The 16,488-nt window shown below is 35.9% G+C and overlaps 2 protein-coding genes across 4 annotated transcripts; both read right to left on the minus strand.

The window, feature by feature from the left end:
* Positions 1 to 956: 956 nt before the first annotated feature.
* On the minus strand, positions 957 to 6,080 carry LOC118047632 (PWWP domain-containing protein 1-like). The gene is made up of 3 exons (XM_073409287.1): positions 4,916 to 6,080; positions 3,277 to 3,792; positions 957 to 3,129 (listed from the first exon to the last, which is right to left on the minus strand). Exons 1-3 carry the CDS (start codon positions 5,859 to 5,861, stop codon positions 1,286 to 1,288), a joined length of 3,306 nt encoding a protein of 1,101 aa, XP_073265388.1. The 5' UTR covers positions 5,862 to 6,080; the 3' UTR covers positions 957 to 1,285.
* Positions 6,081 to 6,683: 603 nt separating this feature from the next.
* Positions 6,684 to 14,673, minus strand: LOC118047633 (acyl-CoA-binding domain-containing protein 4). 3 transcript variants are annotated; one of them, XM_073409578.1, is made up of 19 exons: positions 14,364 to 14,673; positions 13,871 to 13,941; positions 13,269 to 13,332; positions 13,110 to 13,181; positions 11,917 to 12,108; positions 11,727 to 11,804; positions 11,307 to 11,417; positions 11,099 to 11,165; positions 10,957 to 11,018; positions 10,453 to 10,592; positions 10,093 to 10,219; positions 9,898 to 10,012; positions 9,471 to 9,559; positions 8,862 to 8,945; positions 8,590 to 8,778; positions 8,329 to 8,484; positions 8,085 to 8,144; positions 7,402 to 7,610; positions 6,684 to 7,013 (listed from the first exon to the last, which is right to left on the minus strand). In XM_073409578.1, the coding sequence occupies exons 1-18, from the start codon at positions 14,526 to 14,528 to the stop codon at positions 7,419 to 7,421; spliced, it is 2,034 nt and encodes a 677-aa protein (XP_073265679.1). In that variant the 5' UTR covers positions 14,529 to 14,673; the 3' UTR covers positions 6,684 to 7,013; positions 7,402 to 7,418. The 3 variants fall into 3 exon arrangements, with proteins under 3 accessions (XP_073265679.1, XP_073265678.1, XP_034912864.1); XM_073409577.1 differs by having other exon boundaries at positions 6,684 to 7,017; XM_035056973.2 differs by lacking the exon at positions 6,684 to 7,013 and having other exon boundaries at positions 7,146 to 7,610.
* Positions 14,674 to 16,488: the final 1,815 nt, after the last annotated feature.

The following is a 16,488-nucleotide window of genomic DNA, read 5'->3' on the forward strand; positions in this document are numbered from 1 at the left end:
TGTAATTTTTATTTGCCTTTTCCTTACTCTCGAAGGAAAAAATGTATTCTTCTAGAAGGACGGAGAATGAACGATATAGACACGTAAAGGCACACGTCTCCTTGAAGCTGAACGTGTAGCAAGCAGTATTATTATAGCAGCCGATTTCTATCATCACAACGATTTGTTGCCGGCTTTATAGCATGACCCTTAGTCTTAATTAAATCCTGGATTGACATGATGGCTCCACCTGGGTGCCATTTATTTGGGATTTGAAATATTTCGAGTTAAGAAAAATAAAATAAAATCAATAATTTGATTTTCATGCTGATTGCTTTTTCAAAGTATTTTTTTAATTAAAAATATATTAAAATAATTTTTTTTTATTTTTTAAAATTTATTTTTAACACTAATATTTTAAAATTATTCAAAAAAACACTAAAAAAATTAATAAGTTCAATATAATTTAATCCTTGTAGTTTATCACAACCAACCAATTAGTCCTTAAGTTTTTTTAATGGATACACTTAAATCTCTATATTTTTAAATTCATACACATCCACTTGACTTTTTTTTTTCTAATTTATTTTTTTTATTTTAAATTATAGGAAAAGTAAAAGATATTTTTTTGAAACAAAATATCACTGAATTAGGCATGACAAACACTCATCAGATGACTATTTAATTATTTTAATACTGCAAGGAGTTACTAATTTAGTATAGTAGTAAATAATCAGTAGACTTTGGGTGCGACACGTTAGGTGGGACTATATACAACGAATTCGTTGCCATAGCCAGGTCGCTATCTAACAGGAAGAGGCAACGAGCAAATTGGTACGAGCTCTCACCACACGCAGATCAAGCACAAGATGATCGGCGTGATGCACCGCGACAAATACATTGTTTTTGACAGGTGCAATCACAGTGGACCGCGTTCGCAAACGGGCAAAATGGAAATGCCATGAGCAGGGAGAAAATAAAGGGGGGAAAAGAGCCCAAAAGCAAAAGGATGGCACTGGTACAAATTCTTGACTAGTCCACTCTCAAAACTACATAGTTTTACACCAAACTTGATCGTGATGGATTTGCTTAAATGGCACCCGGCAAGAAAGACCCCATTTCCATGTGTTTCAGTTGCTGCTTCTCACGAGAAAATTTTGGGCGGCCATGTCGATTGCGTCTCAATTGCTTCGCCCACAAGAGCAATCGAGCAGCTTTGGAGGAGATGACTGGCTTTTTTTTTGTTTGTCATGTAGTCCAATCCTTTGATGAGAGTTGCGAGTATTGTGTTGGCCCATATTTGTTGTCAAAGAGGGTGGTAAGGCACATAGCCTAGCAAGCCTGACACAGAGGTGACAAGATCGTTGCACGTTGTCAAAAGGCTAAGCATCTGCTGAGAGATATCTATGCTTGGTGCACTACTAGGTCCAGAGCTTGGAGGAGGACTCATGAAATTGTGCAAATTTCTGGGTGGTAATTCAGTATGATGGTGTGAATTATTAAGTGGGTCATTAGCAAATTGAGTAGGGAGGGGAAGGATAGGCAGTGGAGATGGAGGAATAACCTTTTGAAAGTTCTTACTACTAAAATCCATAGCAACAGTAGTAGTAGTAGAAGGTGCACCACCATCAGCAAAACTAGCATTGTTGTTGAAGTTGTTTCTATTACCAACCATCATTTGCTCTCCCCTATTAGTTTCTTCCCCACCCAAAATGAATTTTACACGTGTTCCTCTACCACCATTACCACCAGGTACTGGTACTGCTTCTTCACCATTTGGTTTCTTCAATATCGATTTCAGCTGGCCTGCTGACTGTGAAGGAGGCTGGTGTGCAAATGCTGCTGCTTGTCGTTCCACCAGAGGATCTTTGGCCTGTGTGGCATCAACAGAGGTGTCATCACCTCTGCTTTTTTCAGATTCAGGTGCCTCGGAGGCAGGAGCGCCCACTTCCCGGAGGTTGTATCTTACATTAACATTGCCAAACAAGGATTTGTTACCGACAGCATATCTGAGAGCTGCCTGTGCATCAAGCTTTCTCCGGAACACAACGCGGCATTGTGATGACTTCCAAAAGACACGGATTGCAGACTGATCTATCGACCCAAATCGAGCAAACTTTGCCTTCAGCTGCGCAGCAGATGGAAGCGATGTCTCAGGAGGGAACTTCATCACCAACATGGTGGGCTCAGTAGCTCTAACTGGAGGCTCCATCTTTTTATAAGAATCTGGTTTAACTAACTTTCTAGGAGCTTGAGCCACTGGCTGTTTGCCTTCAGCCCGATGGGTAGTGGCAGGCGGTTTTCCTTCTGCTCGCTGGGTAGCCACTGGCTCCTTTCCTTCTACTCGCTGGGTAGCCATTGGCTCCTTTCCTTCTGCTCGCTGCGTATCCAAACTTCTCTGTCCAGCCTTCTTCCCTGCAGCCAATGACTTCAGGTGAGAAATTTTTTTCAACCTTTTTGCCGCAATTTCTTCCTGGCGATCAGAAGGCAAACGCTTCCGTCCAGCTTTTGTTGGATCATCAAGTCTGGCAAGGGATTTTGCTGCTTTTGAAGATGTCAAACCTCTGGAATTCTCACTGGCAGAATAGTCAGACGCCCCGATATTGGAAGAGGATTTAGCGCCACGAGCTTCAACAAGCTCAGTCTCAGATGGTGGTGATAAAGCCAAGCTTTTCTGGTAAACAAGGGACCGGAATCGCAGAAAGAAAGACATTGTAACTGAAGGACTGTTTCTTTCTGCACCATGAAAGGGATCGAGAGCTAGAGCATGCAAATCACTGAGTAGCTGGGGTAGCTCAAGCTCAATACTGTTGGGCAAGGTATTGCTGGCACCAACATCTTTCTTCTGACTGTTAAGCTGAAAATCCTCTCCAGGAGACATACTGATTTGAGTGGACTTTCCAGATGAGATTCCCGCTACCCCACCTTTTCCAGTGGCCAACCGCTTCTTCGGATGATCAGGATTAGTTTCTGCTCCCAACTCTTTCTTCTTTTTCTTCTTTTTCTCCCCCATAATAGACGTCTCAGAGCTGAGGGGCCCAGTAGGCCTTTTAACGACTTTGACCTTCTTCACTCCGCTACCAGTACTTGTTCCACCAGATTGTGAGGCATTAAGTGGTGAAAGATGTGAACCAGGGCCACCATCCTGAACTTTACTCAATCCACTGTCTCCTTCAGCTCTTGCAGAAAAGTTTAGTTCAGTTTGCTGAGAAACTTCATTTCATCTGGATGCTTTTGCACTCTCTTCATATTTAAGGTCAACTATACCCTCCTGTTGCTGAGAGGTTGGTGATGTACAGCCTGAAACACCCTTAAGCTGCTCCTTCCCAGGCAAATCAGACCACCCCGCACTTTTCAGATTGTCAGCCACATCAGATACTGGTTCACCTTTCATTTCTTTCACAGCATCCTTGTTATCAAGAGATGGCTTTGCATTTAAACTAGCACCACCATATCCTGGAGCCTGATCCGAAAGTAATGCTGCTTTGCCAGCAACATCTTCACTAGAATCAACACCTTCTTTGTTTATGAATGGAGACTGTTCATGTTTTGCTGAAATGTGGGGTGCTGGAGCTCTTTTTTGCAACACATAATCACCAGCTTCTGCTGCTGATGAACCCTCCACATGAATTGCTGGGGATGATGAACTTGCTTGCCTCTGAACAATTTCAAAAGTTCCAGGGTCATTTGGCTCGTCTCTTCGCTGAAGGAGATACTTGTCCCTTTTTGAATGCTCCTTGACTTTTATAGGTTTTTTTGAGCTCTTCTCACCACCGAGAGCTTCAGCTATCACCAATGGACCACTTAAAGGAGCTGAAGGAGCAACAACCCAATGAGAATATAAAACATAGGATAAGAAAAAGCCAATAGAAGGGGCAATAAAAAAGGACAATCAAGAGAAATTTATGAAACACACGCTAATAAAGGAAGAAAAATGCAGGACCCGTGTATGATTCGTGATGATAAAAGAACCAAACCTATACCAAAAATGCAAGTGATTAAAGTTGCTGAGAATTTTTCAGAGAAGGAGCTCATTTGTGTTTTATAAAATCCCTGAAATTACAGAATATAGAATTACTTGGTGCAGTGAATCTTACACAACAAAAAAAGAAAAGAGTGTTGAGTATATTACACATATTGCAGTTTTAATTGCAAGAGAGTTAATTTTAAACTCAGAATTTTAGGCTAGAAGTCTTAATACTACCTTTATTTGGCATGAAATGAAACAATTCAACTCAGGCATAAGATTTTATTACCAGGCAAATTGGAAATCCTTCTGTTAATCAAATGTCAAATTCAATAGCAAGCAACTACATTAAAAGGGGACATTTAGTTCTCAACGGCAGACAAGATATAAAGATCAGAAATTTCCATTTTGGAAAAAGATCGAGTTGAATAAAAGGACACAAGCAACGATGCTTTGAGGTGCCAATCACAAATACAAGCATTTTAAAAAAAACACATAAAATTAAATGTGCATGCTTGCTAAATTAAGAGTTTCAACAAAGTTGTGCACGCATCCTCTAAAGCTACTGTGATGCAACCACTACCTTCCACTTTCTCAATGAGTTAAAAAATTTACCATTTGATAACCACTGATACCCCATCCTTATGTCATAAAACAGAGTGAGATCTTAACTCTCATACCTTCACTGCAACTTTAAGGTAAAAGCTTGTGTTGCATCAGAGAAGTGAAAGCACTCAGTGCACAAGCAAAAGCATGGTGAAGTAATTCTAACTATTTGTCATACTCAAGGAGAAATGTAAAATGGCATCTGATAGAAACAAAACGGCACACAAGGAAGAAGCATGGATATCCACCATCACGGGGCAATAAAATCAAGATAATATCTCCAATGTACAAATCAGACCAGATGTTCAAAACCCATGCAATCTGCAAAGCTAAAAAATCAGGGAAAGACAAATAAGACAATACCTCGAGTTGGCTCTTTAGCAAGCTGATTTGAAACCTTAGCTGTATCATTCAAAGGCCGTGAATTGTGAACTCCAAATGCCTGTGCATATGTCTCATCAAACTCTTCAAACACAGCCTTGCGAAACGCTGAAACCCTAGCCTTATTCTTAATAAAGTCAAGACCATCCTGATCACACCCATGAGGCCCCGCAGCCAACTGCTTCACAAAAGCAAGAGCTTCGCCCGGCTTAAACCCATCTCTTGCCTTCATAATCTGATTCACCGAGTAAACCCCTCCTGGCTCATAATCCGGCACATCCACAGCAAAATACCCTGCCACATTCACAGGCCTAATATTATACTTATTCCTACACTTACAAGCCAAACCAAGTGCACTCCTCCTACTAGCCTCATCTGTAGCCTCCTCTACCGCCCTAATGAAAGTCCTCGAATTCGTCTGCTGCGATTTCTCTGCGAAATTCGCATCAAACGGAATAAGCTCCGCCGGATCAAACCAACCATAACTACTATCCCCAAAAAACGCAACCAACACATGACCTTCCCTCCTCGTCCGCCTCACCGAAGACGAAGCAAACGCCTCATTAAATATATGCCCTGGCCACCACGGATGCGATTTCACTTTCCCCCATACCATATCACCAACTTCAAAACCATAACTTAATGCCCTAGACGTACCTTCCATTGCTTCATTCTTCTCATTAGCAATAAAATCATCAAATTCACTCCATAAAGATTTACAATCCCCTACCGCTGAAATGTTATTCTGCTCTCTCTCTTCAAAATCAAAACTGCTTTCACTTCTCAACTCAGAAACCCTAGATCCTTCTTCTTCTTCCTCTTCTTCAACCTTAGAAACCCTAACATTGTTACCTTCCTGTTCAGAAACCCTAGGTTTTTCTTCTTCCTCTTCATTCGATTTTTTAGCGTCTGATTCAAAAGATATCATTTGCGAGAGGTGGAATTGATAAAATAAACCCTAGAAAGCTGGAGTCTTGAAGGCTAAAAAGGCATTTCTATTGAGACTGATTAGGGTTTGTTTGGTTCCTGTGCAAGTATGAGGAACTGTGAGATTTTTGTAGGGCAAGAGATAAGGGCGTGTTTGGATGGAGAGAAAATTACGAAGGTTTTATGCGGTAGTGTGGGTGTAATATGAGGAGCTGTAGAGGGTTTTTGGATGGTGCCACGTTATTTGATAGTGGAAGTAAAAGTTCGGAGTGGGTTCTGGCCGTATGATGGAAACGGGGCCCACCAACTTTCTCTTTAATGATTTTTTTTTGGAAGTGAATTTTCAAAGAAAATAGGAAGATGAGAAACGTGTGAGATATATATATATATATATATATATATATATAGAATGAGGTTGATAATTGTCTGGACCAAATCATTTTCAAGCTTGTTTTTAGGACAATATATATATATATATATATTTTTTTTACGAGATTTAAAGTATATTCATTGTGTTCCATAAAAAATTTCATAAATATATTAATTTGAATTTAAATAATTTTGTTTTGATACTGAAAATTATTCTCATAAAATGAGAACTAAGTTTTAGGTTTCCAGATCTAATTTAGAAATTGACTTGAAAGATAATAGAAATTGGCTTGAAAGATAAATTTAAGTTATTAGGGCATTCGTGAATTAACACAATTTTATTAAAATAACATTATTTTATTTTGTTTTTCGAGTTTTAAAGGTTTACTTGGCAGTTGGCAATGTTTGAGCTAGATTTATAAAATTAATCAAATTACTAATTAACAGCTGAATCAAGTTTCAAGTTTAGATCAACACGACCATGGACCAGGGAATGTATGGATCTTCTTTGCATATTCTATTGGCACTTTTATGTCGTGATGACCACTCTATACTCTGTAGTATCATAAAAATCACCAATCCACCAATTCAGGTTTGTGAGAGTTGACAAATATTGTTTATTTTGACTCAGATATTGAATCAGCCATGACTCGTGATTAATCACAATATTATAAAGATTCGAGTGAATATGAAGAGGAGGAAAGGGCCGTTCATCACACTTACTCCTTCGCAACTCCATGTTCATAATTATGGCAGCTCAATAAATTCTTGGTTGAATAGACAACTAGCTATACAGAAAAGGGAAGAAACAGAATCAGAATAGTTTCCCAATTTGCACCGAAAAAATCAACAATTTCTGTAGATAGAAGTAAAATTAAGAGCTTAACATTGCTATAACAAAAGAATGTTTGCCAAATTTTGTTGGAAAATAATGAACTCTATAATTTAGTGACCATTCAAAACAGTACCGTTTACTTCCAATACAAACCCTGTAAAAATTTGCAGTGACGACCGTATGAAACTACAAACTATACCCCAAAGGGACTTTTCAATCTGACCCAAATTTTTTTTGATATCTTTATTCCCATCACAAAAAGAACCAGGCTAGTGAAACAAAAATATTTGGTAGGTAGTGGGTCAGCGAGAACCAAATCTACACAATCACTACTTACCGAGGCTTACACAAAATTTACGCATCGTCTTCTTTTTGGTTGCCAGAGCCGGGGGTTCCAGCAAGCCAACCCCACACGCCACCTGAGCCCTGCCTATGATTTGCATTCAAGGCATGTTCAGAGGCAGCCTTTTGTCGTTGCAGGAGTTCAAGTTCTTTTTGCAGTGCCTCCATATTTTGAAGCTTTTGTCGTAGTTCCGCAACGTCAACCTGTTAGTTCAAGGAGTAATTAACACAAATGAATCTGTTTCGTAACTGGTGGTGCTATTTTTGGAAGATTCGCTTATTACTACACCTGTAAGTAAAAGGAGAGTATAAAAGAAGCTAGCGGTTCTTAATTAACATAATTCACCCTACTTATCGTAGCAACAAGAAGGCGGATATTATATTGGCCATTGTTCAATCTCTTTTTTTGTACAGTAATTTTATGGCAAACCAAACACAGTTTCATTTCCCTGATAAGTAGACAAAGATGATATTAGCCATATCTTCAGTTCTGGGTTGGGTTACTGAACTAGAGATATCCTGTGGCTGTTTTAACCAAAAAAGAAAAATTAAATGATACATATCAGAGAAGTCAACAGACAAAGATTGTAGTTCTTCATGGAAGTTCCAATAATTCCCACCGATCAAACCCAAAGAATGCGAAAAAAAGAATATGAAGAGAAAGTAGCTAGGAAATACCTCTAGTTTGAAACATCTTGACTGATCAGCAGCAAGTTGACCACGTACAGATTGGAGCTCCTGTGATGCCAAGAGAACAAAATTAAGGGGCATTTGATATAGAAAGAAAGAACATCTTATGAGGTACAGAAAAGTTGATAAGTGGATAACAACCACAGGATAAATTTCAGATGGCATGCAACTCTGGTACAAGATTTGACAGAAGTGCTCAAACGATGACTAAACCTGTATGTCAGGTGATTACCTTGTAAAGATCAGTGTTACGAGTCTCAGCATCAGTTAACTCTTGCTTTAAATGGAGAGTTTGCAACTTCTCCTTGCTGAGCGAAGAATTCAGTTCTTCTCTCTCAGCCTTTAAAGTAGCTAAAAGATGCTCACTAGTTCCCTCACCTCTAGATTTCTGCATGGAATTCAAAGTCTTAAGGATGCAAATCCAAAACAACAATACAGCAAAAGAATTCGTGAATCTCTACATATGTTAAAAAAAAATTGCAATTTGCCATACCGTGGACCCTTGGTCAATGTTATCCATAACAATTTCCCTAATTTTGCCTTCATGCCCCCCTTCAAATTCAGAGTCCACATCTCTGGTGGGATTTGTAAAATTATGGATAGCAGAAACACTGTCGGGCACAGGAGTCTCTGCTATTTTTGATTCCAAAGTTGATTTGTGGCTTGGTTTAAGAACATTGACCTGACAACAGAACAAAATCAGAAAGAAGGAAAGAAGGAAGGGAGGGGGAGGGGGATCCACAAGAAAGGAAGATTGCTACTAACTTCGTTGCTGTAATGCCCGTTATATCCTCCAAAAGATACAAGAATATCTTCGCCATTATAAGAGCTCAAGACCAAACTCAAGCCCTGCAATAAAAGATGGTCAGCTCATTCTACTTGAGGGAAAAAACTCACAGTCAAGAAGGCCAAGCCTATCTGTCTACAGCCTGTCACCCCCTCGGTAGTAATGATGGAATTGATAAAACCAATTCTAAGATAACTATAAATACTAGAGAAAGAAAACAACATCAAAGACTGAAATTGACAACACTTATACTAGCATGATAAATTCAGACTCCATTCCAGAAGGCAGCAATAAACTCAACAGTTTAGATGCATCTAAATCACAATTCACAGTCTCTACAGCACTCAGGTACACATCCTTTGATTACTCATAACAGCTAAACTGTTGATAATTTATAGAAGTTGCTCCTTATTAAAGCTCTATTAAAATAAACCAAGCAAAAAAACTTTCAAGACGCATGGAAAAATTTTGCGCTCCGTAGATTTTGATGGTTGCAAAAAGTTTCACATGGAACACAAAAATCATACAACTTTCCAGTAAAATTACATGCAGCTTGAAATAGTTCACAATTCTGTTACGTAAAATACCTCACTGGCAAGAGGAACACGCCCTTGAACAGAAGTTACAACAGACCAGCCAAGTGTAGACATGTTGAGGACAACAGTTTCAGAGACCCCTAAACAAAGTAGACAGAAAGGAATATATGAGATAAATTTATGAAGCTGGAGAGAAATTTAAATCATTCAAATCAAAATTCCTGCCCATTTTCTTCCATTTAAAACTGCTCGACTAATAGAATAAAAAAATTCATTCTTACTGGGATCAATACTTAAACAGGCTGGGGACTTGCTCCAGTCATTTTTTACAAAAGCAAACATGAAGGAATTTCCAGGAAAAACTTTTTCCCTTTTTTCTTTGTGTTTATAATTTTACTTCATTCAGGACAAATGGAAAATATAAAAGGATTTGGTAGCTAATGCTAAATGCATAAGCTCCAAGTTGTAAAATATATACCAGTCTTGTTGTCACCACCACCAACAATAAACCAATTCTCCCCAACTGTTACACCGGCATGTCCAGCCCGGGGTGTAGGTATCTCCCCCTGTTGTGTGGGTCTCGTCCATTCCATCTAAAAATCCACGTATGTAGAAGATATTACTAACAGTCCTATTGCACAAGAACAAAAAACATTGAGATTAGTTATCTTACAGTTTGCAAATCAAGCACATGCAGATCATTGAAACAAGTGGCATGTGAGCCTCCACCAAAAATAAGAAGGTAACGCTCAGCATGTACTGCAGCAGCATGATCAGATCTTGGAGATGGAGACACCCCACTGTAAAATAATAAAGAAAAATTAATCCTTGCTCACATTGTTCCATTTTTAACAGAAATCCAAAGATCCAACATTCATATCTCAAAAATTGGATGTGAGCTAGAAACATGAGATATTGTTGTGGTCAATAGAGAAAATCATAATAGGTTCAAAGTGAAATCTTATTTATATGTGCTAATCTGGAGAGTTGTATCTTAAATCATTATGGCATCAATTTGCAAGATTCATCTTACATGGCATCAATTTCATCCCAAGTCATGGTTTCTAGGTCAAGGATATGCAGATCATTCAAGAGAGATCTCTTCGCATCTTGTCCACCAAAAATCACTAAGCTTGTCCCGACAAGGGTAACTGATTGACCTCCACGTGAGATCTGCAATGCATGAAATATGCAACATTTTATACATTATATAAGTAACCAATGTCATAAAAGAGAATGGAAAACTGTTGAGCATAAGTATTCCATTGTGATTCACTGTTACATTTTCGCAAGTCCAACCCACAATTTCATTTCAAGTGTCAATACGCTAACAACAAGTTTTGGCTGAAAATCAAAAAGAAAAATAATTCACAAATTTGGAAAAAAAAGAAAAAAAAAATTAAGTCAAGATTTAAAATTTCTTCTTTGTGCATCAGCTCAGCAGACTCCAGCTTTGAACTTTGAATAATACAGTGATTGAGTATTTTTGTTTTGTATGAAATGCAGTAGATGAAAGAAAGGAAAAAAAAATGCATACCGGTGCTTTCCCATAAGTCTTCAAGGTTGACCAAGTACAAGATTGAAGATCAAATACCTTGACTGTAAAGGGAAAAAAAATCAAATATTAAGGCAATGTTGGTTTAAATCACTCGGCCACATAATGGTAATACATTATATACCCTGCATAGTTTCAGAAGGATCCTTTGTATGTCCAGCAATTGATAGAAGCTTGTTCTCCCATGGTATCTGCAGAACACATTGTCCTATTCATCAATGTGTGAGGATAATTCAACACCACTGCACACTTGTCTGCAGATGGATCAGCATATTTCGAGAAACTTGCTTCAAGAAGTTCACGTATAAAAGGAAATTCAGTTATATACTAACCAAGGAATGGCCGGCACAAGGAGTTAATTTAGCTGGAGACTGTCCCTCCTGTGGCTCATTCTCAGCCTTAAAATTGACCTTATACCATGACCAACTTCTCAAATCCAGCACCTGCATAGGGCACCAAATTTTGAGAAACAATATTTAAAAAGGTGTGTTGGCATAGCTGACAGTCATTTTCAACAGTCATTAGTTCAACGTAAAAGCAAAATACACAGTAAAATATAAGAGGTAAAATGGAGTTTAAAAGCACAGGACCATGAAATGTGATGTTTAAAATATTCTAGTATTCCAGATTTAGTTTGATATAAAGCATAGCTTTTCAGAAAAAAATAAGGATTATATCTTAACCAAACAAATAAATATTTCCGAACTTAGTTACATCTACCAAAATAATATTCCAGTCTGTGGTTTGCCTACATGAAGATCATTGAGATAGCGGCCATTGTGATTTCCCCCATATATGTACATCTTATCTTGAACAATTGCTGCTCCATGCTGGAAAATAAGAAAGAGCTTGTTCAGAGAGAATGACAGGAAAGCAGAGGAAATGAAAAAAAACAAAAGAAAAGGGACCAAGTGCAGTTGCCATTTTAAAAGGTTTTCTCACCTCATATCGGGCTTTTGGTGCTTGGCCAGTTATTGGAGGTGTAATCCATTGATCATAGACAGCAACTGTCCCAACATCTTCTGAGACGACATCTTTATCCTGAGTTTCTACTAGGGTTCCATTCTCAGTAGAAATGGTCTTTGTGTCTGGGAAAGAGTTTCCATTCTCAATGACATGCTCATCTGAGTAATGCTACAGGAAGCAATATCAGGTAAGCATGCAAAACTCGGGAGGGAGAAATTAATGAGAAAGGTGCAGAACAAGGCACAAGTATCACATTGATGGCCATGATGAGCATTGTTTCCTTCAGTTCTTTCCCTCCACTGTTTTGATTTTAAGTAGAATAAAGGAAAAGGAAAGCTCCCTAATCAAACAAATGCAACTCACTAGAAACACACGTATGGACATACAAGCAAGGTATGCTTGAGCAAGCCTCCATACAAATGAGACATAAATATACACTTTCATTGGTTCAGTTCAATTAAAAGATGTACTTATGTGAGAGCAGAAGTGGCATTAGCTGTGCAATTTGAAAGTTCTAGATTGAAGGTGCTGGTGGTGCCTGTGGTAAGCTATGAAATTGATGTGTTGTTGATGGCAGGTGGTAGCAGGGTAGTAGCTATGGATTGTGGTGGAGGATGGTTTGGATTGAGGTAAGCAGCGGCACTTTAATGACAGCAGCTGTGATGATTCAAATAGCTAGTTGGTCATTGCTCAACATTTTCCTTCCCTCTAACTGAAATTTTCCTTGTTCAATATTCCAATGACTCTCTCCATTTTATCCTTTGCTTAAATTGTGTTGCCTAAAAGAATCATACATGGTGTGTTCAAAGGACACAAATCAATTGCCACACATACTTTTATCATGTTGAATTTGAATTAGGAAACGCGAATTAGAAAACCATTCAGGTGCTAAAAGGTTGTCACATGACACTGGTATTATCTGTGAATTACACATAAATAATTCAACTTGTGCATCAACAATCATGCACACACCTAACTAAACAAAGAGTCATTAGGACAACTAACAAAGGTATTGGTTCACATAAATACTTTGATATTCTTTCGTATGTTAACTAGAAGAAATATCAATCTCATAAAAACATATAGAAGTAATTCATGGTTAGAAGATAAAATATCCAGTATGGAAGAAATGATAATAAGCTCCAACATATAATACTCAATGAACTCACATTCACTTGCGTGTCTGTGACAGACTCTGAGATAGAGTTAGATGCTCTAGAGTACCAACTTGGATCATCTTCCTGCCAAAGAGAAGCAAAAACAATATTAAATTAACTTGTATTAAAATCATCATGAAAAGATGAACATGAAAACCCCATTGCCATTACCTCCAGTATTTTCACAAAGAGACGCATGGCTTCTGTGGAAGCCATATTTCCAAGCCCCTGCCAGCTGCACAAACACAAACATTTTTAGAGGAGCACTTTCATCCATGCATTCAAACAGATTTATTATAATGAAAATACAATGTGCAAATTAGCAAATGTGAAATAAAATGACAATGGTGCACCATCTAAATCACTAGATGGCAATCTTTTAGAGATTCCAGCAACTGTTCACTGGATCATAACAAGCACATTATATTGGCCTCCTACTTCACAAGAGACAGATCCATCCATCGAGCAAACCCAAAGGAGTTCAGGAACTAAAAATCACCCTCCTTGGTGCAACAAATTAAAAATGATCCTCTAAGTTCCACGAAAAGTTCTAAATCCACACTAATCTCCCTAGACACAGTCATGTTCTCCATCTTACACGTTGCTTTATTCTAGCAAGTCTCGTTTCCAATTTCTTAACATTTTCTGCTCCAACTTTCCAAAATCTCGTACTTCACCTATTACGCATCTAGCCTTGGGTGAATAAATAACAAGTACACACTAAATACAGATCCAAAAGCAAAACTAAAAGCCGATGTGCAAAGCAAACAAACCTTTTCCATTTGCTTTGTTCTACAGCCTTCCAGCTACTAGGTCTCGGCACATTACACGGTCCAATTGTCGCCTGCAATCACATTCCAAAAATTACCAAATTCACTAAAAAATTCGGATTAACACAATTCACTCCAAACTCATTGCGTCGTAATATATAATTAAAAAGAAAACTAACATTTTCAAATCACAGTATAATTTTTAATCACCCTAGATCCACTAAAATTACACTCTCAAAACGCGCAACATTTGCAAAAAGAAAATAAACTAGAAAATAAGTAACACTGAAAAACTCATAAATCGCGTAAAAAAAGAAATTAAAGTATTAAACAGGGAAATTATAATATAGAATCGAGCTAATAAAACCTATAATTAATAATAAAAATAACGGAAAATAGAATTAAAATTCGCGCCAGAACAATGCGAATCAGATCGTGCAATGTACGAGTTGAAATAGAAACGCAATGGATCAGGGAAAGGAGATGGAGAGGTGACCTGCTGGTACAAAGCGTAGAGGAGGAGAGCGGTGTCGTTTTGGAATTTAGAAGAGACAGTGGTGGTAGAGTTGTGAGATCCATGAAATCCAGCGTATGATGCCGCTGCATAGAATCGCTCAGGATATGCGAGGCCAGAGCTTGACCTCGCCATCGCCATTTGCATACAATAATTTATCAATTAATTACTCTCTCGTGCGTGTTTCTGACTCTTTCTCTGGTTTGGTTTGAGAGATTTGAAATTATTTGCGTGAGAGAGATTGTGAAATGGAAGGAAACACTTGGTTTTTGTAGGGGAAGTGCTTATATGGTATGGAGATGTTTGAGAATGAGGTTACTTTGTTTTTAAAAATGCTTTTTATTTAAAATTTTATTAAAATAATATTTTTTTTTATATTTTAAAAATTATTTTTAATATTAATGTATTAAAATAATTTGAAAATATTAAAGAAATATTAATTTAAAATTTAAAAAATAAAATTTTTTAAAAGTATTTCAAAAATATTTTTAACACATAAGAATAAAAAACTAAATAATAATTATAGTTATTACACTTCATATAAATTGGTTTAATTATTATTTTTTTTAAAAAATAATATTTTAAAAGAATTAATTTTTTTTTATCAAATTATTAATTAATTTTATTTTTTAACTCAATTAATTAAACCAAACTAAATTTAATAACCATTAATAATAGCGCACGATTAAATAGGTTATTGTTTTATTTTATTTATTTATTTATTAATATTTTATTATATTCTTGTTTTATTGGATCTTTTTGTGAGTGTTTTTAGAACTTGTTTGTTTTTATATTTTATAACTTATTTTTAAAAATGTTTGAAGTTTTTTTTTATTAATTTTAAATTAATATATTTTTAGTTTTTTTAAATTATTTTAATATACTGATATCAAAAATAATTTTTTTAAAATAAAAAAATATCATTGATATATATTTTAAAACAAGAAATTATTTAAAATACAACCATAACCATACTGTAAAAAACAACTCTTAATTTTTGTTTTTGTTTTTTCTAAGTGTAGGGGAAAAAACAGTAAAATTGCTTTCATTTGACTATTTTTTTTTGTTTTTTTTTTTTTAAAAAACAATTACCTTGTTTTTATAGGATAATTGTTAAGATTAATTCTCATATTATTTAATTTTCTTTGTTAATAATAAAACATTAAAGATGTATATATATATATATATATATATATATATATATATATATATATATATATATATATACATTAAAATTAAAAATCTTTCTACCCAGCTTATAACGCCAATGAGTTGACAAAGAAGCAACACATTTCACTAAATTTCGATATTTTATTTAATTTTTTTTATCATTTTTATATATTGATATTAAAATTAATTTTTTTTAAAAATATTTTAATATATTTTAAAAAACAAAAACATTTTAAAAAATAAACTACACTGCTATCCAACTCATTTATTTGGTGTATTTTTATTTGGGCATTGTGAATATGCCATCCATTTTGATGGAGATAAATTGTGTCAATTCCAATGGATTAAAAGAAGAAAAAAATAACATATTTCACCTTTTATTTTAAATATTTGATACTTCACTCAAATGCAGATTTTCTTCAGATTATATATAAATACCTTACTAATAAAATCATATTATATCACATTGCAGTCACAAGCAGTAACATCTCATATCATTTACCATGTTAATCTATAAGAAAATGTTGGATTTGATTAAACACTCTAAAAGAACTAGATTATTTTTATAACATTTTACTATTCATATGAAAACAATGAAGCATTTTAATATATATTTTTTTATCCTATAATTCATTGAATCATTACTATAGTTCACTTAGCTAGCACGCGAGTTAGTGATATTAGTAATATTATTTTTAAATAGGTGATTTTTTTATAAAATTTGATCATTAACTTGTTTTTTTTTTTTTGGACTTGACCCCCTCCAAATCGGAAATCATGCACGCAACAAAGCCATGCTGAAAAAGGAAAAAAAAAATCAACAATTCAGCCTGTAAAGTATTTTTTGTAATTATGAAAAAAAAAAAATTGGATTTTTATTCTCAATAAAAAAGTCTTAAAAAAGAAAAGAAAAGTCAATAACAGAGCTAAGAGGACT

The sequence above is a fragment of the Populus alba genome, chromosome 5 (assembly GCF_005239225.2).
Source record: "Populus alba chromosome 5, ASM523922v2, whole genome shotgun sequence".
NCBI lineage: Eukaryota > Viridiplantae > Streptophyta > Magnoliopsida > Malpighiales > Salicaceae > Populus > Populus alba.